This window comes from Scophthalmus maximus, chromosome 7 (assembly GCF_022379125.1).
Source record: "Scophthalmus maximus strain ysfricsl-2021 chromosome 7, ASM2237912v1, whole genome shotgun sequence".
Lineage (NCBI taxonomy): Eukaryota > Metazoa > Chordata > Actinopteri > Pleuronectiformes > Scophthalmidae > Scophthalmus > Scophthalmus maximus.
This window is the reverse complement of record NC_061521.1, coordinates 14,901,877-14,928,224: the sequence shown is the minus strand read 5'-3', so window position 1 is coordinate 14,928,224 and position 26,348 is coordinate 14,901,877. Positions and strand designations below refer to the sequence as shown.

The following is a 26,348-nucleotide window of genomic DNA, read 5'->3' as shown; positions in this document are numbered from 1 at the left end:
GTGTCTGGATGTGGATTCTTTACTGTCTTGTGCATATTTGCATATTAATTTTCATGTAAAGGGCATTGGGGTTACTTGCAATGTATTGGAAAAATGCTGTTCATGCTGTCCTGACACAGAGGCACATTCCTCTAAACCACATATACAACCATTATCAGCCTATACTGCGTGAAATGTCTTGCAGCAGCACATGACTGACTTGGAGATGAAAAAACAAAACAGACATGTGGGCCAGTGCGCTGTGATCTATTCGAGGCTTTTTTCCAAACAAACGCTTACAGTTGATCATTGTCTATAGGACAAGTTGGTCAGGGAGCGGATGAAAGGGATGGGCTGCTGTTTCTATCCAGAGCCTATTCCCTTAAAAAAACAACTACACACAAATAAACGCGTCTGATGTTTTCCCCCTGATACACGGCCGATGCTGCAGCGGTGCGAGGCTCTCTGGACGTCCATTCTGGGGATTTGGGGGGTGTTTCATCAGTCAGGGAAGAGGGGGCCGGGGGCCCCCCGTGGTCCATTGACGGATCCAACCAAAAGGCGCTTTGCGCGTCAGAGCAGAGGAATGGAGCGGACCGAGGCTGCAGCTGCAGTGACGCGCGGTGGAAATACGCGCAGTGAGACCTCCACTGGCGCTCGCTGGCAGCTCCGCTCCTAACTGCAGGTAAACCATTTATATCTGCCTGGGAAAAAAAATAATACATGCTTCAATTATGGTTTTCTGTCCGCGTCCTCCCCCCCCCCCTTCTTCACAAGAGGCAAGTGGGTCTAATTAGAGGAAGCAGTGGAACACTTTCATATTGTTACCGCGGGAAGTTTAGTAACGCAACAATGCTCCATTCCGAAAGATCTATAATGTGGTGCAGTGGCGCAACTTGTTAATTGCGGACATGCGTCAAGGAGTCCTATTGATTTGAAGACTATGTGATATGGAGATGTGACAGGCGCCTCCGACGCACAGCATCTGGTCCTTTTGGCACATGCAGCCGAGCATAAATAAATAAATATATATATGTATTCTCTTTTTTGTTTTAATTCTTTCTTTTCGCAGTTTTCACAGGTGAAAGTCCAGCCGGGAATGCAGCAGTGAAATCCTCCGTGTGGGACCAGTCGGGAGTGTTGCCGCATCGCCCCAGACGCCGCCGGGCACCATGTTCCACCAGCCGACCGACCAGGCGGTGAACGCCAGCTGCCAGGCGGACACCTCCGCGTGCAACGGGAGCGCGGACGGGGACGCGCTGCAGCTGCCCACTTTCTCCACCGCCGCCAAAGTCCGAGTGATCATCACCTTCGCGCTGTGCGCCGTGTCGGCGGTGTGCAACCTGGTGGTGCTGTGGGCGGCCGGCCACGGCGGCAAGCGCAAGTCCCACGTCCGCATCCTCATCATGAACCTGACGGCGGCGGACCTGCTGGTGACCTTCATCGTGATGCCCGTGGACGCGGCGTGGAACATCACGGTGCAGTGGCAGGCGGGGGACGTCGCCTGCCGGCTGCTGATGTTCCTGAAGCTGGTGGCGATGTACTCGTGCGCCTTCGTGACCGTGGTCATCAGCCTGGACAGGAAGTCCGCCATCCTCAACCCGCTGGGCATCAGCGAGGCCAAGAGGAAAAGCAAAATCATGCTGACCGTGGCCTGGACGATGAGCTGCGTCCTCTCGCTGCCCCAGGTAAAAGGAGAAGGCGTGCAAAGGTCAAGTGTGCTTCGTTGGCGTGGAAGTTTCCCAAGCAGGCATCAACTTGAAATTAGACAAGCACCCAGTAACAGAAAAGAATAATCAAAAGAATAATAAATCTAAAGGCGATATTCATTATATAGCTACAGTGTATTTGGCTACATGTATATGTGTCTAAATATCAGGCACATTCCCTGATATGTTGCCCTGTCTCATTCTCCGCAGGGACAGTTTTGATTTTGAAATGTCATTTAGGGCATTGGGATTTAGAGTGACAGAAATCTATTGGTGAAAGTAAACTTTCCTTATTTCATCGGGTGAGCAGGTGCACCTCCGCCTCAGCCTCACCTGTCGAACACTGACCACATATTGTTTTTCTCAAGGTTTGTCGGGATTTTTCTTGTGTCTTCGATCGCCGCTGAGCATTGACCTGGTCAGGATCTTCCTCTGTTTTCTATTCCCTATGGTTAATAGATATTCTGTCATTTCAGAATCTCAGTTTAGGGACAGATGATACTGTAAACTACTTTGAATTGTTAGATTCTTCTTTTCCATAAGAATCTAATTTAATAGCTTTGTCTGATTGTTGTTTGGAAAGTTGTGTTGTTGTGTGACTGAGAGGGATGTTCGTGTGTCTGAGAGTTCACAAGTTCCGACTACGCGGCGTTCAAAGTCGCCTGATCGCTGTGCGGTTCACTGTGCACGACCTGCTGTCATGGGATCGGGAGGCTTGCAGTCGTCTCAGCTCCAGCTGACATTTAGGAGTCATCTGTGCTCAGCTCCTGGGTTTGGAGGGCATCTCGGGGGGCTGGATTAAAGGTGCTTTAATACATTTTCTACATTGTGCCACTCTCTGGCTTTATATTACACAAGTTGTTCTGTGTTCTAATGTGAGGCTGCTAATTTTGTCCCCTTCACTTCAGTGTTTACTGGCCTTTTATTAGAGGGAGGATGAAAACAAAAAGCGGAGAGCAGGGTCTGCTTTCAAAAGGAATCCATTTGTTGAGTTACTGAAAGGGAAATGAAGGTAGATACCTCGGTGCTTAGTCTGCAGAGGGAATCGAGATGAAACATCATTCAGGTAATCGAGGGAAAAAATATCTTGTGTAACATGGACAATGCAGCTGCTCACAGGGTCTGCGGTGCTGCCTTCTTCTTTTATTGGTGGACTTTGCTTTTGCCCATTTTGTACAACAACACATCTTTTTTAAAAAGTGCTTTGCCACCCCCTGTTGTATTTGAAGCATTTGGATTGATTAAATTATTTGAAAATAGTAACTGCTTTTTAATACCAAGTTGTGGGAAACAGCACAACTTAACATTAATACAAATATGATTTGCACAAGGTTCAAATTGCTATTTGCCAAACACGACATGAGAAATTGATATAATAGTCCTCGAAATGGTCTCAACTGCTGAGCACAAATGAGGCAGCTGCTCACATGTAGGGATCCCTGACTTGACAGTCTTCCAGGTTTGTAAATATTAGTTATCCTTATCGAGTACCTAATACAGTGTCAGGTCAACGATTTCTTCTTTTCTTTTTTTTGGCCCTTGCTGCAAAACCTTTCACTTGTTACACACTTTAAAACAATACAATTAGGTTGAAAAGACCAACATTCACTCTTTGGTGGGAAACAGGAATTGAAATGCAGTTTTGAATTTTTTTGTAGCCCATCTGTCCACCACTGCCTCCTCCTTCTGCCGACTTCTGTGTACTTCCATCTTGGGCACACTTGAGATCATAGTGTGGCCCAATCTTTAATTTACTTACCCACAGGTGTATAATGGTAGATGTTTTTTATATAGTACTTTTCTAGTCATATAGACCACTCAAAGCGCTTTACAGCAAAGTCACATCCCCCCACTCACATTCATACAGCTATTTACCGCACTTTTTTTCTACCTGATGAACCTGATCTAGCTGTCAAAAAAATTTGGTGTCCTTTCCTCGTCAACCTGATCGATGTGGAAGCACAATTAATTTATCAGCCTTACGTCGGGGGAGACCCCGTATAGATGTGCCTTCATTCCCCGACGACTACTTGGTAGAACATTGCCGTTTTTCTTACAATCTATCACATGTATGAACAATATTCTCCGGCCTTATTTCCATGCTCCAATTTCTTCGCATTGCCCTTAGATTTTTCTATGGGCAATGCGAAAGGGCAATTAGGAGTTTTCTGTACAACAAGTTGAAATAGCCACTGATGTTTTCTTTGTTTAATATGTGAAATATGATTACAACCATATGCTTGACCTATGCACTACATATCCATATAAATAATTTTCATCGTTAGTGACGTTATTTTGTGCCGTTTTTCAGATGTGAGCAACAAGAATTGATCCCGGCCGCCCGGGCAGACAGCATCACTGACTGTTACACAACCAATGGCAAAGGAAAATATCGTTTTAAATCTATTGATTATTTCATTCAGTCTTAGGTGTTGCCTCGGGCAGTGATTGCCTTCCACGCCCACTGTCTCTCCTTATCAGTTGCAGCTGCGATACTCCCCTTCCTCAGCATGTGCTCATTTTCTCCATGAGCGCGAATTAGTATCTCCAACTCTAACGACGTGACGTAAGAGAAACTTATTTTTGCCTCGGTTGCCATGGTGACTCTTGGTATCGGAGCTCCATTGATGATGTCTTTTTGTAGTGGTCGACCACGAGCGTAACTCAGAGTGAACATACTCAATTGTTGATCTTACCAAGTCAGAACAGCTGTTCGGAAACCGAATAACTCAAGGAGTTTCCCATCTCAGAGTTTTCCATCTCAGAGTTCAGGGTTAGGTTGAGAGTTTCTTTCTGGAATACACCAGGGGGTCTGAAATGCAGACACCTATTTGTACAGTAAAGAATGGAGACAGATGACTCATAAGCCACATCGTGAAAAGCAAAAGTAATGTAATGATTGAAGTACGAGACTAAGACTCGGACATTTTTAAAGAAGACTTATGGGCCTATGAAAAATATTTCCCTCGAGTGGCCAAATAAAGACCATTTGAATGCTATAGGCATTGTATGTGCTGTGTTGTGTTGAATCTTTGTTGAGCAATTGCCGTATGTTGCCGCCCAATGAGGTCGGAATTTCAATGTCTGCGACTAACCCATATATATTTATATATATATATATATATATATATATATATATATATATATATATATATATATTATTGTCCTATTTGCCTTTATTTGATCAAGATAGTGTCCCACCGCTCAAGGCGTATATGCCATAAACATTTGGCTGTCGGGTTGCCCCCAGAATTTTCTTTAACATTCATCTGCCGCAAGCTAGATTCAGCTGCTGATAGTGTAAATGGAGTTACCTGGGAGAGGTGACAGGCAAGACACAAATATTTGAAGGGTTCCCTGTTTATTATAAAGAGTCACAAAGGAATACACATCCTTGTCGAAGCACCTCCCGCTGCGGTGCATCTGAGGCATTTCCCTTAGGCAGCAGAGAGGGTGGCTGCAAATATCAATAGTGTACAACAAGTGTCAGTATATGTAACCTACTATGATTTCTGCTTTATGAAGTGTAACCCACTAAATGATTAATGAATTTTTTTGACTTATGACTTATGATACACTTTCACACTGTGACTGGCTGATCGGTTGACAGGTATTGTAATGAGTGCAAATATCTCCGGATACAACACTTCTCCATCCTCGGAGCAGGGATCGAGAAAGAACCACTGACCTTTGAAAATCCTCTTTCTGCTGCAAAGCTTCTGAAAGGGATTTTTGAAAGGCAAAGAATTATGTCAGAAACATTTCCACTATTTATTTGTGAACCTTTGAAAGTGCCGATTGGAATACACACGCCTGCATAGAAATAGTGCTTCTTACTTGCTGTCAGACTGTGTTCAGGACATAAACAGAAATAATATGAATACGGTTAAAGCTGCTATAATTAGCTTTTTGTCCCCCACATGAACAAAAGATTTAATTATAAAATTTGATCAAGTATGTGAATGTCATGAATTTTTAGTGGTCCTCAGGGACAAAAACATTTCTGCATCTGTTTTGAATAAGTCTCACCGCGCTCACGAGCATTGTTGTTGTTTTTACAAACATAGTGGAGCATTTGCACATTGCAAGTATTGTGAGGTGAGGACAATGAAGCAGGACCTAACTGCAGATTGCAGAATCAAGGTGGTTGAATAAAGCAAAACAAAACTTACAGTTTTAGAAGCAAACAAAGGCAAAATCTAACTCAGGTAATCCACGAGGGGCGAAACTGAACGAAACAGAAATCCTTACAGGAACAGCAAACAAAGCAGGAGATATCACTAGGTAGAAAAAAAAAAAGGAGAGCAGACAGAACAGAGGCCACGACTAACCAGAGCGAACTGGGAGCACGGAGACTAAATACACAAGGGAGGCAGGGAGGAATGAGCACAGGTGAGACACACTAGGTGCAGCCAATCACAGGGAATCACAAGAAAACAAGAAAAAGAATAGATCACAAGAAAAAGTGCAACAAAAAAAAAGGGGGAAAAGGAAGTGAAGAGACACGTGGAAAGTGACTTCAAAATAAAACATGAAACATCCACAACTCTAAATGCAAGAAACAAGGAATAACTAAAGTAACAAAACTAAAACGGAGACACAAGGAAGGCGAATCAAGGAAACAACTCAATAAACAAACTAGCGTCCACAAAGAAAACAAGGCAGGGTCATGACAAGCACGATACAGATATGTGGAATCTGGAACTGAAGAAGCCTCTCATCCAAGAGGCTTCTAAGTTTTGTGTGTGTGTGTGTGTGTGTGTGTGTGTGTGTTTGCGCGTGTGCGTGTTTGAGTGGGACTGAACAAGGGGAACACTACAACCCTTGCAAGTTTTGAGACGTGACAAAAACAAAACACTTAAAACTGTGGTTTCTGGGGTCCATAGTACATGTTCTCACTGGTAACCTGTGGCAACCAGCACACAGTCCCTTGCATTGTATTCATTCTGTGCTAGTACCAGTCTGAATGAGGTCTAATTCATGCTCCTGACCTTTGTGTGGAGAACAAGGAAGGAAGTTGAGGATAAAAGGGGGATAAAATTCAAATACATATACAAAATCATATGTATTTTTTTCTTCTTTTTTAAACATCATTTTTTAAATTCTCCCTCTGAATTAGGTTTCAGTTTCGTCGCAAAGTGTATTGACTTGGCAGTCCTGGTTAAAATCATTGGCAATTAGAACTCAGAACCTTTCATTAACAGAACCTCTCATTATTCACAAGTCCAACCTTGAGACCCCCCAGCGAGTGCAGGTGGCTGTGGCCTTTGCCGTCGCTGGTTATCAGTCCAGTTGAGCACATGGAGGATTTTGGACTGACATAATATACTGCGCTCAATCCCAGTACCACTATCACACATCACCAAATGATCCAGAGACTCGTAGAATCAACGGCAAATAGATGCAGTCAATGTATCTTCACCCGGATATCTGAAGGACTCAGAAATTACATTAAATGTCTTGAAGTTTGACTTTGCCGTGGGGGTTTATTCTGCCCTCAGTTTATATGATAGCACACCATAACCATTATAAATTGGCAGCATAGTCATAGAAGACACTTAATGGTTTGCAAGTGTAGCAGTACATTTTATTTAGCTTTAATGTCTGAGTTGGTAGCCTGTAGTCATAGATTCAATTTTTTTTTCCAATCTGTGTGTTTTACTTAGCAGAGATACAGGGGAACACATAATGAAGACGTGGGAATTGTTGCGTCTTAACAAATTTTTATCTAAAATAGGATAAGGCATCAAATTCATTTACGCACTTTCAAGGTAACCCAAGATTGTCGGAGGTTCCTTCGGGGGTTGGCTTCATTCGTCCGCCAGAAATACAATTACTGGATTTTACTCAAACAAAAGGATCGGATGTGCACATAACCCACAGAGAATGTGAGTCCATGTCTCACGGGGTACCTTTCCTCCATGATGGATACAATTGTTTTTTCTGAGACGTACACTGCCAAAGGGTTTTTTGTCAATCTTGTTGTCACAGTAGATGCTTTTGGAAGAAATATCAATCCTACCATATCTAATTTCAAAAATGATAAGGACACACTCAACTGTGAGAGAGTGATAAAATGTCTATGTATTTCAATGCTCGTCAATGTTACAGTTTGATTAGACTTTAAATGTTCTAATTACCCTTTGTTATTATATTAAGACGTATTAGACACCTTTTACACTTCACAATCAGCTCTATATGCCTCTACATAAAATCAATGTCTGCGTTTTCATAATTGATTCATGTTTCAGATTTGAAACATGTAATATTTCTATTTTAGCAATGAAATATGAAACACTGTAGAGCTGTCATTGCTGCTTTTATCTCTATGGGTACAGTTTGCGAAATCTACAGCGCTACAATCAGGCAATATAGTTAATACAGCTGTCCGCTACAGCCCAGCCTTTGACTTTGCCATCAGATCGGATGATGAATCAATAATTCCCAACAACTTCCTATTGAGGAAAGAAAAAAAATTGTACTCTCCAAGATCCTCAGAGTTTATTTCTCTAACCGTCTCCTCCAAGATGCACTTAGCACATGCATCACGATGCCAGACCGTGTTGATTCAGTCATGGTCTGGGGCGTGGGGGAGCGATGACTTGAGACACCCATTCTGTCTGCCTAAGTGATTTAGGTTCATTGCTAAATAGAATTATTCTCATCTTTTCACACAGATGTTTATATTCCACAATGTGACCATCACAGTCCCAGAGAACTTCACCCAGTGCACCACCCACGGCAGTTTTGTCCAGCACTGGCAGGAGACCCTCTACAACATGTTCACCTTTGTGTGCCTCTTCCTCCTGCCTCTGGTCATCATGATCTACTGCTACACGCGGATCCTTGTCGAGATATCCAGCCGCATGGCACGGAATAACTGTAAGTCTCACATTTTCTGCAAAACCGAAAATATCAGACATGAGACATAAGAAGATGTTTTCTTCTCTTCCAGTGGTGTCGAGAGACGTCCACCTCCGCCGATCTCACAACAACATCCCCAAAGCTCGGATGAGGACTCTGAAAATGAGCATCGTCATTGTGACGTCATTCATCATCTGCTGGACACCGTACTACCTGCTCGGCCTGTGGTACTGGCTGTTCCCTGAAAAAATGGAGGAGACGGTTTCCCATTCGCTGACTCACATGCTGTTTATCTTTGGGCTCTTCAACGCCTGCCTAGACCCAATTACTTATGGTCTGTTCACCATCCATCTTCGCCAGGGTCTTAAGAGATGCTGTCAAAGTTCAAACACACGGACCGAATTTGAAAATAACACTTGCCACGTACACATGGCGCGCCTGTCATCCCACAGGCAGATTGCCTCAAGTGGCAACAATACAGACATAGAAGAGGGAAACAACAAGAACAGCAAGGAAAGAGGCTCAAGACCAATCATCCCAGTGAGCAGGCTCCCTTAAAGAATTTAATGAAAAGAATCTCTGCCTCTTATCTGTGCTGATCTTAGTCTAGCGTTGACGGCTAGTTCGGTGATTTTGCTTTGAAAGATCCACGAAAATATTGTGTCTTTTTCTCAGATGAAAAAGCGCAAAGTTTTGCTCCACTGATCAGTAAGTCAGTGCTGTGTTACAGTAAAGCTGGTTCATCCTACTCACTGTCTTGAATGCCACTGATCCGATTTTGACAAACCGTTGCAGTGTGACACAGGTTGTTGCTCCTCTGCATAAAATGATGATTGACTGAGGTTGACGCTGCGCATCAGGCTGATGTCTCACACGCCGCTGAACAGATTTTCCGGAAGCTTAAAAGCCCATGAGTTCAAATTCAGGTCGAGCTGATGACAAATCTGTTCAAAGTCCCTCTAAATTGACTGAAAATGTCTTGCACCCAAATATTTCAGCATCACTCTTCGAGTCGAAAAACAACTTTGCCAAATTGAAAGGTATTCACAGCTACAACACGTACACGCACAAAAACCTGTACATTCTCAACAGACAAACACTGATCTTGACATTCACTTTATTGTTACTTTCAAAGAAACAAAGGAAACACACTGTGCGGTTGTCATTAGATCAACTATGATGTGTGATTAAAATAATTCCCTGTCAGGTAAAATTGAGGTTTCACAGTTTGACATTTTAATTATTTGTCTGTTTTTTTGCTATAAGGTCGTGTGCTCCTTAGCTTATTGACTGAAAATTGCTCTACTCCAACTTGTCATTCATGGTGATTTGTTTGCAGTATATAAAACTTGTTTCATTGTAAAAAATGAATGTTATATCATGATCTTCATTGACCATGACAGCGTTTTAATGAAGTGTGTTATGGAATACTGTAGTATGTATTGAATGTACCTGCAGAACATGCTGCTTAATTTGCTCAATTTGTTCGAGATCAGTTCAGATCAGTGTTGACTGTGTTGCACCAGAAAAAAAAAAAAAACCCCACCGGAGAAACGGCTCTGTAAAGAAACTGTTATTCATCATGACAGTTCGTATATTTCATATTCATATTAGTGGCGTGACTTTCTGTGACTAAGAAATGTATAAGAAAACAGATTAATTCAAATTATAAACTTCGTTAATAATATAAAGTGAATGGTAAACGGGTATTTAACTTATATGTGTTGCTAAAAACACCAAGAGGGAATAATGTTGTTTGTTTGCATGATATTGTTATGTTATTGTTATATTGTTATTTTCTGCAAATTATGCAAGATGTGGTGATGTAAACTTGCAAATGTGCTTCTCTGTTGAATTGAATAAATCACTCTCTCTTTACATTGCACTGGATGATGCACAAACTGTTTCTATGATCACTGCCAAGTAATATCAAATGTAAAACATTTCAATGCAACAGGTGTGAAGCACTTGTTTCATTTTCAACCACATTCTACACTCTCCAAACTTGTTGAACACCCTTTGTCTCTGATAAAATTGGTGAAATGCTACTTCAATTAGCCTTATTTCCTCGTATACATGGAAGAATGTATCATGTATAATGAGCGCTGGTATTATGTGTTGCCATGAATACACAAACATGAACAAAATTATTCTCTAGCCTCATTGTAAATAAATAAATTGCCTTATTGTTGAGAGAAATTATAAGTCACAGTCCAATGCAGCCTTCATTCTCAGAAGTGAGGAGGGCATGATTGCTGAACCCGTTAAAGCTGACATGATGCGGGTGACGGATACACGTCTGGATGTTTACGGAGAAATACTCATTAGTGACCTGGAGCACAAGCTACAGCGAATGACAAGGACCTTAATCTCGGCAGATCCACCTCAAGGGCTTTTTATTGCTGAGTGACGCAAAACCTAGCAGATGGTTCTGTATTGCGCCCTGTCACAGGGAGAATGATCCAGAAAATCACTCCAACCCGACTGGATCATAGATTTCACGTCTGGCAATCTGAGTGGACAAGTTGCAAGGCAAAAAGCTCCAGTTCGCTGTTCCCAACAAGTGACAGATACATGGGTTTTCAGCAGCAACAGCAGTCGTAACAAAAGAATCTAAAAATTTCAATTTTAGAGAAAATGATCAATGTGCGATGCAAACACGGAGCAAGAAGGATCTACAATTTGTGAATATAGTGTGAATCTCCCGAATGGACCGGGGAGAATTTATGTCAGTCACAAGTATTTTGCTCTTTTGTCACCCCCTGAGTGTCTGGGGAAAGTCACCAAGTGAGAATAACATGTCATTCATTCAATCTTTACAGGAATTTTTTTTTTTTTACAGTTTTTTGACAGTTATAAAATGTGGATTTCAACACTGAAATCTCAATGTCAAAGCACAAATCTTTCATTTCTTCTGGGGATCCGGTTTCCTCGCTGAATATAATTTTTCATTTGCGTTACACTTTGGTTAAATCTGAGGTTTCGTAAATGCATTCTTTTGCTCAAATTGGCAGAATATCACCATCTGTTTTCAACACAGTCATGTTCTGTTCGACAGCTGTGCAAAGTTACAGACAGATTAGTGCGAGGCAAACAAAAGTTAGACAAGCTCAGAATTAAGCTCTCTGATATGATTATTTTATTGAGACAGGATGGGTTGTTGCAGTTTTTTTCTTCAGTCATTTTAGGCGAGGGAGGCTCCACAAAACAGTCTTTGGTGCCGCCCTGTGTGGCAGCTGTTGCAGCGGCTCTCGCTCACCGTTGAAACTTTTTTTCACTTTTTAAAATTGTTTCTGTTGTGTTATGATTTATATTGAGGCTTGTGGTTCTTACATATTTTACTCTAAAAACAAATTCTGGTCACATACTGTATTGTTTTCGCACATATATTATTGCTTTTTTATTGTTTTTTGTATTGATATAGATCTCTATCTTCTGCTATCCACTTTCAAAAAAACGGATGTGACATGAACAGCTGATATAGCTTAGTGGGTTACACCGGTGACTTCGGGGGTTCGATTCCTGGTCTTTAAAGCTACCTTCCTCTATAAGGCAACAATATGAATGTAATGACATGAGCCAATTCAGAACAATCGACCTTTCTATTCTGTTGTCCACTTACCTGTTCAAATTGTGGACAATGGCCACTGATGAGTGGGAAAGTAGTCAAGGGTGGAGAGGTATGTGACACTGATTAAATGTAAATAACAACTGATTCAAATAAAAGAAGGACACTTGAGCACAGCTCAAAAGTTCATTTCAGAAAAAAAGCCTCCCTTTTCCACTTCGAAAAAGAGGCAGCGAATATCAAGAAGTTGAAGGAGTACCAAATATAAAATGAAGTGTCAAAAGACAAGCTGGTTTACTGTAGAGCTGTGATATTAATCCCAGAATGGAAAATCTAAAATACAGGTAGAGGATATATTCTTATATCATTACTGCTTTTACATGATTTCCTTTTGCAAGACATGCTGTGCTGTGTGCTTTGTAGAGCTCCCTCTTGTGTGAGATATATTTGCTATGAACATCGAACAAAAGACACAAGTGTTTCAATTGCCTGCTTTAATATATATGTTATTGTATAACTCACAGCAGTCTGCACTACCTCCATTCATATACAAACATGTTACACAAATAGTCAATATAGATGTTCACCATTCATTTTTTTTCAAACAGGTTTTTAGAGCAATCAACGGCTTTATAATGAAGACAAAGAATTCATTTGACTTCACTGAGCCTGAACATATATTGTACATCATCATGTCCTTGACTTTGTTCTTTGCTTTACACCATAAATGATTCACAAAAACATACATGAAGGGTTTCAGACAAATAAAGAAATGGTTACGTGGCAAATAGAGGAGTGTGATCCACATTCCATCAATCACCCCAAATAAATACAATTTAAAGAACGCAGAGATTAATATGTATGTATTAAAATACGAACAAGTCTCATTTATGTATTACAAGATGTGAAGCAGGCTGAAGTTACGGTAAATAACCACAGGTCTAATATCAGATCTAACGACTAATATTTAAAGCAGCGTCTCAAATGTGGTCAATTAACCTTGGCTCAAAACCTCAAAGTCCAGAAGCTCTCAAAGGATTTTAAACATTTCAGCACGTCTGCTTTATTTGACACAGACATTTAGAGACAGACAGGAAAGAAAGGGAGAGGGAGAGGCTGGATTTGAACTCAACCCACTGTGGTAATTACTCCCCCTTGTTAGTGATACGAGCTCTGCCAGAGCGACAATACAAATAAAAGAGTCCGTCCTCAAGTGCTTTACCACTTTCACAGTAATCCACCGATTATATTTTCCAAGAATCTTATGCAAATGCAACTGTCAGCCTTTGGCACTAAATCCAAGGACAAGCTGTCAACTGAATTTTAAGGACAGGTCCTGTTGGGCAGTGTGATTTCGCTCAGCAAATGTTATGGCAATATTTCAGCTTGGGATGTGATCTGTACAAGTTGGCCTGGTCTTTGAGGGACTTGATTATTACAGGTGGTGTAGGTGGAAAGGAGCTTTCCAGGCGCAGATCATTTTATTATCATTATTATTATTAGTCCAGAGGCCTGCACTGCCAAGCAGGATTTGAGTTACAGAGGAAACTTCAGGTTTTCAGTCCTTTGAAACTGCTTCACTTTTTACCAGAATGAATCTCCACACGGACACATGCTGAACCGCTAACCTGCTCCGAAGCAGGTTATGTTGGAGTAAACAGATCAAAACCTGCCGCGAACAGCGCAACCACTGACCAATCAGAACTGGATCTGCGCTGCAGGGATGTGATGCATTTAGAAGGTCAACCCGTACACAGAACACAGACTCAAAGTGAGAGTGATACAATGAAGATGTATTGTTTTGTTTACTAAATGAAGACGAATGGGTAAATGAAGGCTCTTGGCAGGCCAATGCAGAGGGCAAGGTAGGAGCCGGTGGTTGGCAGGGCAGAGCGGAGCCGGGAGGGGAAGAGGAGGTGGTGAGCATGGTTGGGTGAATGACAAGCAGGAAGGAGAAGGAGCAGGGGATCAGGCTGATGAGGTTGGGACTTGATGAACTGGTTTTGCAGTGGCGGATTTGAGTGGATGAAAAACAGGAGCTGATGAGTTGATGGAGGGTCAATATTGATCGATGGCAGGTGTGGAGACAAACTGGCAATCAGGAAGCCGGGAGAGAGCGAGCAACACCACGCGAACACAGACCAGGCGAAGACAGGGATGTCAGGAAAACAAAAAGGAAAACATATTGTGTTATTAAGCACACGTACCAACCCAAGAAATACTGTGGGTCATACTCAAAATGAGCGGAGCTCAAAGACTATTTGTGCTCAGTTAAGATCAGGATTTCTACCTTTGGCTGTGGAAACTGGACTTTTCCCTTTCAGTCCCGGAGGAGGGCAGAAAGTGAATAACAATGCCAACACGTCACAAACATGTGTGTAAGACATACACCAGGCGAGCAAGCATCATTGAACATTCGGTCAGAATGTACTCTTTAAACAGCCTACGCCATATCAAAAATATGTCATCCTATAATGACTCTGTGCAAAGACAGCAGTCTTGCGAATTCAATGAAAAGATGAGTGTTCAGGCCAGGCACACTATTTTCAGGCATCCAAGGTAATCTGATAAATGATTTATGGACAGTATACACTGGTTAACAATAGCTGCAACACTAGGACCTAGAGGTAACCATTTGATATTGATAACAACATTAGTAGACTTAACCACTATGGTTGAAAAGAGGGAATGAGACAAGCAAAATGATTTAAAGAGGTGAAGCAATTAAAAAAAATCTGCCCTGCACACCTGAGGCAAATCATCCACTCTATACCCATCTTTGATTTCGTTATATTTTATTTACTTAATTAACTACTTCTACACAATATTTCGAATCTGAAACATACACTGCAATCATCCAATCACTGTTGTCTGAAACATGAAGGCATCTTGTGCAACAGTGCAAATTTTAATTGCAAGTTTTACTATCTTGATTGCAGTGACAGAATATCTACTTCTAATAAATCCACACCCAAATAAAGACCATGCACTCCCATTGCGTAATTGAAACCAAGTCCCGATGCAGTGAAAATGCTGATTGCCACGGCCACACAAACGTAATTGCTTTCTAACGAGGAGTTATTTTCTCAGTGGGTGCATTGTCTACATATTTCTAATAATAATGAAAGCCGTCTGGCTTCTGTGCTAAGATGTCTGTAAGGACTCAATACAGTATGACTGTTAGAAGCTGCAGACACTGAGACACATCAATCAAGATCTCTTCAAAATAACAGCTATTTGTTGCTGGTAAATTCGACACAATTCATACATTTATTCCAGTGGGAAAAAAAAGTCTAACATTTCTTGAACCTTGTCAGCCTTGGCGATGGAGTCAAATGAAGACTTGGACTGAATCAATTTTTCAGATCTTAAAAACACCGCTTTTCCGCGTACACATGAAAATGAGTATTCAAACAGATATACCCCAGCAAAATAAGAGAAACTTAAATGACTTAGTCAGACATACAGTGCAAGTGCTTTCAAATTACCTCAGACTATTTTGATTGCAAATATTGAAACCAGAATGGCAAACCAAAGAGCTCATACCTCTGCCGAGGCCAAACAATTCTATGCAGTTCTGTTTGGCTCGTATCAAAAAGGAAACAGTCTGATAATATGCACACATACAAACTCATATGTCTGAACACCAAATCATATGTGACTTTTACATTGAGACCCATACATTGTATTCTAATAAATTGACGAAAATGTAAAAAAACAAACCCCATAAAACTGTTGGGTTCTTCCCTTGCCTGCAGGTGCCCCATTCCCATGCTAAACTTGGTGCTGATCGGATTTTCATTAGCAAATAAAGGAACAAACAAAAAGAGAGACAGACATGGGTGAAAACTTGGCAGAGGTTAGGCTCATAAAAAGGACTCAGGGACTCCTCAAGGCCAGTTGTCTTAGTCAATAAAGACCAGATCATGTTCTTCCCTCTGGAAATGTCCACTGCGGTTTGGAGGTTTGCATGTTATGGTAAGACAAAAAATCACCCCAAGCTGGATTATTTAACCCAAAACAACATTTAAGAACATTATTTTTCTTTTACAGTACATAAACCACAGAGTGTTGGTATTTCCAGCTTAAATAAACATTATATGACTTTCACTGTACCAATTACAATGTTAAAACAAAAACGTATTCAAGGAGTATTAAGAATGGGGTTGGTAGATTTTTACAGATTTGTACATTTAATAAATATACAAGATATAGTCTCAGGGTCTGGAAAGTGCCTGAAGTCTGTATTCTCTGGAATGACCAGCAAAGGCGACTCCACTGGCGGCAAAAAGAAGTCTAGAGTTTAGAAGTCTATGTGAAAATGACTCTACTTCGCACTTGATTTATAATGTCTGTCAACATTTTCCTGAGGAGTTTATGGTCTCAATAGCTAGTTTTAAGTTTTCTTCAATACAGCTTGATGTTCATTTCATAAATTATGGTCATTTGGAGTAAAATAGATGATAGAGCATGGTATGCATTGGAACGTTGATACAGCTTGTTCCAGAGCTAGTACCAATGAGTGTATGGTCTCAGGTGTAGGTGCATGCACAGTGGACCAGCTCTCGGTCAGACTCAACCCCCTGCTCCTACAAGATATCAAGTATATTGCTTCCACTTAGGTATCATCTAACTGATGTCTATTTTTTTAGCTTTAACAGGCTTGATTTGCTTGCCCTGACTGCACGCCACTGGCATACAGCATGTACATAGAACTACTGTACTTTAATACATCACTTGAAAAGATAAGTGATCATGTGTGAACATGGACACAGATTTGGGGCTTTTTTGTCTCTCATGCTCCTCAGTATAGAAAGGGGTGCTTAGAAGATAAGGTTACAGTGTTTTTATTCTATAAACTTAGTCATGCTCAAGTTTTGTTCACATGATTAAATGGCTGTTTGCTTCTGTAGAAAGACTCGTTGAGTTTTAATGGTGATGATCAGGCAGGGGATGCACAACCTTGGTATCAGCAATGCAAATGGTTCTCATGGGAATAATTTCGAAATAACTGAGGCCACTGACAAAGAATGTATTCAGAAAGCTGCTATTGGTTTTTGGCTGTTTACAGAGCATATCAGATTAGTATGCTCTTGTCTACACTTCATTATTATTTTTTGCTCTTCATTTTAAATTTCTATTGCTTTTGAGTGATGCTTTGAATGTTCTGGCTCCTACACTCCTACGCTCAAATTTGACCCCAATTTTCCTCGGGTCCATGGAAAAAGACCTCTCAGTTGCTCTACAGTCGAGGTTGGAGCCCCTGGATTATGGATCGGCCACCCACACATATCAGATCTGCTCCCATAACTGACACTGACACAAAAATGGTCTCACATCTTTTTTCCCCTTTGACCTTTGAGTCTACATGACATGCCTGTGAATCCGTAGGTGTGTGTGTGTATGTGTGTGTGTGTGTGTGTGTGTGTGTATGCTGTATTTGGGGTTTTGTTCTTGCACTAGTCTGCTCTATTGATTGTTTCATATTTGTCTACATTGATTCCTACGTTTGGCCTTCAAATGTAACTCAAAAATAAACTTGATAAAGTTTGTTTTTTGCCAAACAATTAACATATATGCTAATGCTGATGAATGAGTTCATCCATGTATAATCATTGACAGTTAAAGCAAGCACCATTACAAGTTGGTGTCCCTTCTTTGCTATAATTAAATCCTCATAACATATTATGTCCTAACCCCCCCAAAAAAACATAAATCACACACACAATGTAAGGTAATAAAGCAGCATCTTGTTGAGGTCAGGACAGACGCACACAGACAGAGGGAGCAACAAACTGGAGGCACAAACATAGCAAAAGTGTTGCAACACAAATGCTTTTGAAACAGATGGGACTGCTTACAGGACCTCTGTTGCCAGGCAATAAACCACAGTCAAGAGCTGTGTCTCAACGCTGGGGTTTCAAATCCTTCGAACTTGGTCTGGTCTATGGAGAATTGCATATTTGCGTCACCAGCTTGTCCCAGCGTTACTGTTGCATTGTTAGCTACTTTGAGCAGCTGCCAAGTGGCAACCCACCTGACATCCCCCATTGGTTTGTGAACTGCTGTTTTGGCCCCTCGAATTGTGCATATTGGCCAGCGCCATCTTGGTTTTGTGCGACCAAAAGTAAACATATTTGGAAGAGCTGGGGAGAAGACTTGAAACTAGAGATTAAGACCATAAACTCCTCAGGAAACTACTAAAACAGGCTTCAGGCACTTCCGCACTGGCTTCACTTTCTGGACCCAATGACTGCATCCATTTTTATATACAATCTATGGCTGCTGCACTTACTACAGCTCAGCCGGCCCCCACGCAGCTACCTACTGGGATAGGAAGGCCTGTGAAGGATTCACCCGTTGGAACCTTTGTTGCTTAGTAATGGAAGGACGTATTTGTCGGTTGCGTTTGGAGGGGGGTTCGAATTGGGACGCAACCCATCTTGAAATGTAGCCTCCGAAGGATGCTGCCCATGAAGTGGGGCAGGGCTTAGGTAAGTTCAGTGGCCAACCTTTTGTTTTGGTTTCCAGCCAAGGAAATCTCTAAACTTATTCGAAGAGGCTGAGACAATTATTTCTATCGTGACAAAATTATTGGGTTGATGTCTGTACAAGAATTTGATCCTTAATATTTCATTCATAGTCCTTTTAGCACCTGTTGATATGTAAACCGCCTGTTGTTCTCTCCAACATGGCCCATCTTACTACACTGCACATTTTACCAGTTGCTGGTAAAACTATTTGCATGCAATATTATTTGATAATTAGTAATCTTTATTACCTATTAGTAGATATCATTACATAAATTATCTTAATTTGGACAGTTAATCACTGTGTTCTTTGAAGTAATGACCCACTGAATTGGAAGTAACAGCTTCTTATGAGACTGATCAATTCAATTAAACTGAGTAAAATCGCTCCTATAGTAACCCCTGCCCCCTTTATGAATGCATATTAAATTCCACACTACATTTGGAAGTAAAGTCTCTTACTTTAATGTCAGAATTTATCTAAATATTTAAATGTGAGCTGCCTACATCATCTGGTATTATGTCATTTTAAAGGGGGAAACTAATTTGACCAATGTGCTGATTAGCAGGCAGCCATGACATTTCATCCAAAGCCATGGGCTAATCCGAAGCTTTCTTCAAATAAATTATACATTTATTCCATAAAAATGAAAACGGTAATTGAAGAGCTACTGTATATGAGAAAATGTTCATCAAAAGGGTTCATACATAAGAAATTATTTCAAGGTCACTTATTCTACCCCACAACTGTCACGGCTTTCCTTCTATGGAAATGAGTCCAGCTGATATTGCAATGCAGAGCGACTTTATCTACAAAGGGCCCACGGGACTTGGAAACTTTACATTTTTGCCAGACTTTCAAAAACATACATAATGCTGGAATCGATAAGTGGCCTGCAAGTGGACAAACCCCTGATAGAGGAGACAGGCCAATATATTCTGCATGATTTGAGTTGTACTAAGGCTGGCCAAGTTGTTGCCATTTATCAGAGCAAATGAAGAAATGACTTCCACTATGTGGGCCTATCAGGTATTGTCAGGACCAGGCTTGGTATTTCATGCATACAAGATAATTTGCCATTTCTGGGATAGTTAATTTGTTTAGGATGATTAGGATTTTAATTTTACATTTTGGACTGTTGGGTTATCATAGAAAAAGTCAATATACTTTATACCAGCTATAATAAACATCAATAAAATAGCTGATATTTAGCTTCAAATCCCACTTTGATCAGATTCTGTTTGCATGGTGTGAATTCAGCACAACAATATTATCTGTAAAAACTTTGATTCTTTGGTTATGAGGTTATTGACTCATCCACAAAGGTTTTTAGGGCAGCAAACAGGACCAAAGGAGTAAAAGGTATTGATGTGAAAGAATGTGTGTATATACAGTATATACATAAATGAAGGCCAAGACCTTGATGTACAATGTAATGAAATAAAATACAGTTCACAATACATGAGTAAATAGTGAGTTACAGATCCTGGAGCTTTTTAGTCCACCGTGGCATCACCGAAGTAATTTTACAGAAACATGGGTACTTTTACTGGGTCTCATCTGTTTGCCACACAATTCAACAACCACTGTCAACATCACAACAATTGGGACAAGACTTTTTAGGTTGAGAGGGGCCTGTGTTACACGACTGGATGAGCACCAATAAATAGAGGCTGCTGAACAAGGAGGAATTACTGTACTGTGAGTAATCAAAGGCACAAAGGCCAACTCAGATCACATGCACATCAAAGACACAGTTATCGTTGCATATACGGTCCAATACAGATACAATACACAACAGATACACCAGGAGTGTCAGGGGATTAAGGAAAGGTAAGGTCTCTCTTGTAGGCCAGCTGCTAGGCCGCTATCAGTCACCGCAATGTGAAAAGCATGGCTCTTCAGTTACCTGTGAATATGTTCCCAAGTGCAGAAAGCTTAGAGGCACTGAAAGTCAGGGTATGTTGAGATACACTGAAGACGTTTTTCCAGAAGAGTGGAATAACTGGTGAGCATCGTTGAAACAACCTTGAGGGGTTTTCAAAAAGCTTAGCTTTTCTAGCTCTGTGACTGAAATGGTAATTCATGGGAGGAAAAAAGTAGGTCCATGAGTTGATAGCACTATAGTTACAGCAGGAAAAACAAAATTAAGCATTTGCCTGATTACATTTTGAAACCAGTGTCTATTCTTCAGTGGTTCTATAAAATTTATTTATCTGGCAGCCATACTTATTCTCTACTTCAACTCTTTTTCAAACAAACTGGGTCCTAATTTGGTCTGGTTCCGACCAAGGTCAAACAGAAGGTGAAACACATATAATGATGCTAAACATGAAGCAATATAGCCATATAGCATATGCGCAAAATGAGGGGAAACTTTGCTACACGCCGATATAAACCATTTTCACCTATATAAACACAATTCAAATGACAATTTACACCACAAGTTATGTATCATAGCAAAGCCCAGACTCCAACGGTGTGTTATCACCCTACGACCAATGGTTCTTGAACAGACGGCCGAAGAAGAAGATAGGTTGTATCACACAGTGACATACAGTACATAAATTGTGGCTTACCTCAGATGTTTCGTCTGTTTGACCACTGTTTACTACCAGGCTGGTGTTTCTACTGTGAAATGGCTTTGACATATTAAATTCGTCACAGCGTGTTCACCACCTCAAAGTTAGCGAATGGTGTTGTGCATTATGTTGATTTTTTACTTTAACAGCAACAACAAAAGACCCATGACTTCTTCATAAACACGTGTTGTTATCACAGTAGATCAAAGAAACCAGTGTCTCTATTTTGAGGAGCAGAAGATGTAAGATAGTTCTCAAATCTGACTTTTTTTCTTCAATTTCATTGTTCATAAAGGACAGATCCATATTGAGAGGATTAAAAGAGAGAAACCATAATTGAAAGACACAGACAATGAAAAATAGGTCAAAATAAAGAAGGCAGGGCATTTGCAGTTTGTTCAGTTTTAGATACATGTAAAAGATATCAAGAATGATTTGGAGATAACATGTATTCAACACAACGCAACACACACACACACACACACACACGCACGAATACAGTTAATCACTTACATTTCACCTTTTTATCTGTGCTGTCAGATTTATCCACATGGCAATCTTCATGGTAATTTATTAGAATATTTAAAAACAACATACACCATACAAAACTTTAAATAGAATCAATCCCTCATTTTGAATTTTAACATATCATACTCTTTGAGTATTAGGTTTTAAGACCGATCCAGAATGTGTAATAGAGGTAGAAGTAAATTCCCTGTAAAATCCAAGTAATACATTACTGCGAAAAATGAATAAATTACCGTGCTCTTCACTTTTTTTTTTGCTTACTTTTCATCTTGTAATATCTCCAGAAGTGGGTATATTCCTCTCAATTAAAGTGAATGCGAACTTTTAGAGTGAACTTTAAGTTTCATCTTGTTCTCCTTTAGAAGAAGTGCTTTTTAGAATTACCACAGTAACCAACGGTGCCGGGCCGGTGCGCCCACGGAACCCGTCCGACTCTTGGTCCGTCTGCAAAGCTCTCCGTAGTGAAACAAGCACGCCTTGCCCCCGCCTCCGCGTAATGTCGACTGACAAATTGGATGAGATTTAACTGCGGAGGGGGGAAGAGCTCTGTGAGTTAAAGTTGCGCGTTGGCTGTTGAACTGAGATGAAGCGCCTTTGCTGACGGCGGTCAGGCAGAGGCCGGGCGACTCACAGCGGCGGCGGGACGTTGCGTTAGCGGTCGGTCGGTCGGTCGGTCGGTCCCCTGACGGGAGTCGAACTGTGCGCTGGCTAACTGGAACACGCCGTTCTCCTTCGGTTCGACCATGGACACGGTTGTAAAGTTCACAAGTCAGACCCAAGGAAAAGTCCACGTATTCAGGTGAGTCGGAGTGTTCGCGATTTTGACTTTTGCGTTGACGGTTTTATTCCTTTTTTTTTTTTCCATCGTTGAAGTTCGTGGGTCGGTGGTCGTCCAGGGTCCGACGGTCTCTCTCGTCTCCCCGTGTGTTTCAGAGCAACCCAATTCGCATGTGCGCTGTCGACACATGTGCTCAAGAGCAACCCAGACAGAAGGGACCTCGTGGCGAAACTTCAAGATGTGGAAGCCAACATGAATGCTGGTCGAAAATGTGAGTATGTAGCTGTTCATTGTGAAGTGAGGGAGGGGGGGGTCACACACAACTGAGGGGGTTTCGACACACGGCCTTGTAGGGTTCAGCGTGTCCTCGTGAATGGTGTGAGATGCTCTCAAGTTAACTATAAGAAACCCAACAAGACTTAAAATACAAAGGCTCACCCATTTTACCCTGTAATATTTGCAGCAGATTAGAGACATTGAATTCACATTGCTTGTTTTTTTTTTTTATGCCAACCTGTTGTCCAAGTGTCATTGAACATTTTGTGAATAAACGGGCATCCACATCAATTCTACCTATTTCGATGTATATCAATGAAATGATGCACTAAGTTGACATGTTCATTAATATCAACAAAAGATGATATGAACATTTGCATGCAAATAAATCACAAAGCAGCAAAGAAAGAAAGATATATTTTTAACTGTTAACTAAAAATGGGGGCGGGGGGGGGGGGGCACGACGACATGGAATCGATGTCCCGAGGAAATAGTTTGGCAGAGGTGGTATTCTGTCAAAATTCAATGATCTGTTTAATCGGTGGAAGTGACCTAAACATTAGCCACGAAGGTTAATATTCATATGTGTGTTCTCATTTGGTAAAGATTTTCTTCATTCCAGGGTAAGTGTTACCTCTGTCACCAACAATGCAGGACACCCTGCATACATTTTGCCGCCACATAAATTAAGCTATTGTTTTTTTGTTTAAAAGTAGATTTTATCTTACTCTTTAATCTTTGAAGTTGCTCAATCTCATGTTTCGTTTTTAAAAAACAATATCTAATTTTTTTCATAAAAATAAACACATTTGTGGCTTTTCTAAAAAAGGATGTCACTTTTGTTTGTGCTGAGTAAAAGTGCACAACAAACTGCCTTGAAACTGCTTCACAGGGTGGGAATAATTTTGCATTCTTTTTTCCATTCATGTACCTTCAGCCCCATGACCTTAGACCAGGTTAATGGCTGTTTGTGGCTGTGTTGATTCTGGCGTCTTTCCCCCCCACTATGAGCTGAAATTGACTTCACTGGCAGAAATAACTATGACCCTATAGTCTGGCATTTACAGCCAGGGGGGAATTCTGAAACTTCTATATGAATTTAAAAAAGTTAAGAGACTGATTTGATTAGTGACACGTGGAAATGATGGATGAGGTGCTTCCTCAGCAGGGTCAGGCAATAAAGTCCTTGCCCAGGGCTGGGCCAAAGAGAAGCAGGCCGGGCTCAATTGGTGCACCACTCGGTTATCTCTTCTCTGTCGGAAGCTTCAGTTACGGGGCTCCACTGCTTCTATGTCTGGCCTGTGGGGGAAAGAGACATGCAGGACTTGCCAAGCATTTAAGGGGAGGATTTACTCGTAGATAATGCAATAATTTTCTTTCTGAAGTGTTCAGGTAGCAAAGTATGCAAAGCGGAGCCTCAGTCAGAACTGGTTCTATTTCAGTATGTAAACAAACTGAATAAATGGAGACGGCGACCTCCTTCCCTCCGAGGGATAAATGTAACAAGATACTGTTGTTTGGTTAAAATATCGTATTCTGCCGCCTGCGACTATGAAATGTTGACTTGACATTTCATATTAAAATGATGTCTGCTCTCATCCATTTTTTTTTCTTCCTCCTTTGTCAGTGTTCAGGCTGGGGAACACAATAAATTCCATTGAGGCTGCTAACCGATCCATGCAACTCTCTGACCGAGTGCTGTGCCTGTGCCTTACTGCAGCCAACGTCAGCCGAGCCCTCTACTCTCTCTGTGACAATGTACTTTGGGCCAGCAGTGTTGGTCTTATCCGCGATATCAACAAGGAATGTTGGAGTTTACAGTCCTCCCGCTACTACCTCCTCTCGCTCATTATGAACCTGACCAGAGACTTCTATGTAGTGCTCCAGTTAATAATGCAGAGAGCAAGAGATAAGCACTTTAGACAGAAAATGTCGCAGCATGTCAGCGAGAGTCCTGAAGTGGCCGAAGTTGTCATTCCTCAGCTCGATGCTTTGCTCTTTCTGCTGTTTGAAAGCCTGAAATCGCACCCGTCTGTTGCCTTGGACACGCTGAAAAACATTTGTGATCTCTTTGGTCCCTTAAACAAGTTGGGTATTTACCAGACAAATGCAGGAGTTGTTGCATGTTGTGGTCTGATATCCTCAATGGTTGGGATTTTAACCTTTGCAAAGCCCAATTTAAATATAAATACATGATGACCAAGGCTGAGATAAACCTCACTGACTAACTGCAGGTCAAAAGGTTAATTCTGATAAGTGTTTACAAGCAATATTGGTGTCAGTTAGCTGGAGCTGTAATGGTGGACTTGGGTTAACCTGGTGCACAGTGAGATTAGGTAACACCACAGGCACATTTTGTAACATTTGTTAGAATGTTTAACACCAAATTCAAGCAAGCAATCACTGAGTGGCTTTCAAGTACTTAATAACGTCTAAATCACTGGTTTAAAGGGTAGCAAATCATGTTTTTACATTTGATATTCTTGTTTATGTATTTCATTATTTAAAAGCCAAGGCTAATTCAATGTGCATTCCTGTCTTTTCCAAAACCTCACACACTACCAGCAGTTTTGTAACTACTGTTTTTGTAAAATAAGGGCTCTTAATTTTTTCTAGAGAAACTAAAACGTGAGTCATCTGTGAGACGATGTCACTTGTTTCCTGTTTTGTGATAAAATGTTACTAAAAGTTTTACCTCTATCATTAGAATGGTACCAATTTATCATCCAAGTGATTCATCAGCTGCTTATCACCCCAAAGTGCTTTTAGAGCCGACGAGGCATCTGAGAGATTTAAGGGAGTTTCCTCAAGGGTAAACTGTGAAGGAATTACATCAATTGGAAGAAATTGGATTAAATAGTCATAATTATGTTTACATTATTGTATAATCTCATGAACCTAAGAATCATTGTTTCAGTTTCTTCAGAATGAATCCTTTTATATCTACATTCAGAGTGGGTCCTCTTCCATGGTAGCACCGTCATGTTTCACACTGGCCCTAGAGAGTTTTTACATTACCTGAAGGCCAGCATCGGTTCTTCTACTTGCTTGGGAGGGAAGGTGAGGTGAGGAGAAGTCAGTGGGTTGAAATTGGCAGCTTCATTGCAAGATGTCTCTAAATCCTACACACTGAACCCTTAAACTGATATTTTCGACTCTGCCTTCCAAGGCACGGTCTAGACTTTTTGACTGTCAACCGGGTTGTAAGGGTTTATTAAAACTAAAAGAAGAGTGGAAAGAAATTATTTAAAAATTTCAATCATGTTACTATTTTTAAAGCAAAACAATGTGTTTACAATGTAATTCTTAACTTGTTGTCTACGAATTGATACTGTGTATTTTTTTTCTTTTCAAATCTTTGTGATTCAGACAAAACCTCAAAGCTGTGGTGGCATTTCGCGTGTATTCGCTTCATCCAGTTCAGATGACTAAATGTCACGTTTATCAGAAATTCTAATTAATAAACATAATAACTAGTTAAACCTGTGCTTTTCTAAGACTACCTATCTGTATTTCAATCATTGAAAAACATT

At 40.9% G+C, this 26,348-nt stretch overlaps 3 protein-coding genes across 5 annotated transcripts in view; all 3 read left to right on the top strand.

Annotated features, from left to right (window-relative positions):
- Positions 1-492: 492 nt before the first annotated feature.
- Positions 493-10,458, top strand: gnrhr4 (gonadotropin releasing hormone receptor 4). Its single transcript, XM_035643605.2, has 4 exons — positions 493-664; positions 1,052-1,667; positions 8,366-8,570; positions 8,644-10,458. Exons 2-4 carry the CDS (start codon positions 1,152-1,154, stop codon positions 9,108-9,110), a joined length of 1,188 nt encoding a protein of 395 aa, XP_035499498.1. The 5' UTR covers positions 493-664; positions 1,052-1,151; the 3' UTR covers positions 9,111-10,458.
- A 10,068-nt stretch (positions 10,459-20,526) lies between these two features.
- pex11a (peroxisomal biogenesis factor 11 alpha) lies at positions 20,527-26,297 on the top strand. 3 transcript variants are annotated; one of them, XM_047333169.1, is made up of 3 exons: positions 20,527-20,659; positions 22,635-22,810; positions 24,443-26,297. In XM_047333169.1, exons 1-3 carry the CDS (start codon positions 20,613-20,615, stop codon positions 25,009-25,011), a joined length of 792 nt encoding a protein of 263 aa, XP_047189125.1. In that variant the 5' UTR covers positions 20,527-20,612; the 3' UTR covers positions 25,012-26,297. The 3 variants fall into 3 exon arrangements, with proteins under 3 accessions (XP_047189125.1, XP_047189126.1, XP_047189124.1); XM_047333170.1 differs by lacking the exon at positions 20,527-20,659 and adding an exon at positions 22,237-22,560 and having other exon boundaries at positions 22,695-22,810; XM_047333168.1 differs by lacking the exon at positions 20,527-20,659 and adding an exon at positions 22,237-22,560.
- fkbp16 (FKBP prolyl isomerase 16) overlaps positions 22,679-26,348 on the top strand; it is a 55,053-nt gene continuing 51,383 nt past the window's right edge. The window contains exon 1 of the mRNA XM_035641883.2: positions 22,679-22,810. The gene's annotated coding sequence lies outside the window, so the exon portion shown is untranslated. The remainder of the gene's footprint in view (positions 22,811-26,348) is intronic.

Coding starts and splice junctions, on each gene's coding strand:
- gnrhr4 (XM_035643605.2), top strand. CDS start 1,152: ATGTTCCACCAGCCGACCGACCAGGCGGTGAACGCCAGCTGCCAGGCG. Junction 1,668..8,365: donor GCGTCCTCTCGCTGCCCCAG/GTAAAAGGAGAA, acceptor CTTTTCACACAG/ATGTTTATATTCCACAATGT. Junction 8,571..8,643: donor CCGCATGGCACGGAATAACT/GTAAGTCTCACA, acceptor CTTCTCTTCCAG/TGGTGTCGAGAGACGTCCAC.
- pex11a (XM_047333168.1), top strand. CDS start 22,505: ATGGACACGGTTGTAAAGTTCACAAGTCAGACCCAAGGAAAAGTCCAC. Junction 22,561..22,634: donor GGAAAAGTCCACGTATTCAG/GTGAGTCGGAGT, acceptor CCATCGTTGAAG/TTCGTGGGTCGGTGGTCGTC. Junction 22,811..24,442: donor CATGAATGCTGGTCGAAAAT/GTGAGTATGTAG, acceptor CTCCTTTGTCAG/TGTTCAGGCTGGGGAACACA.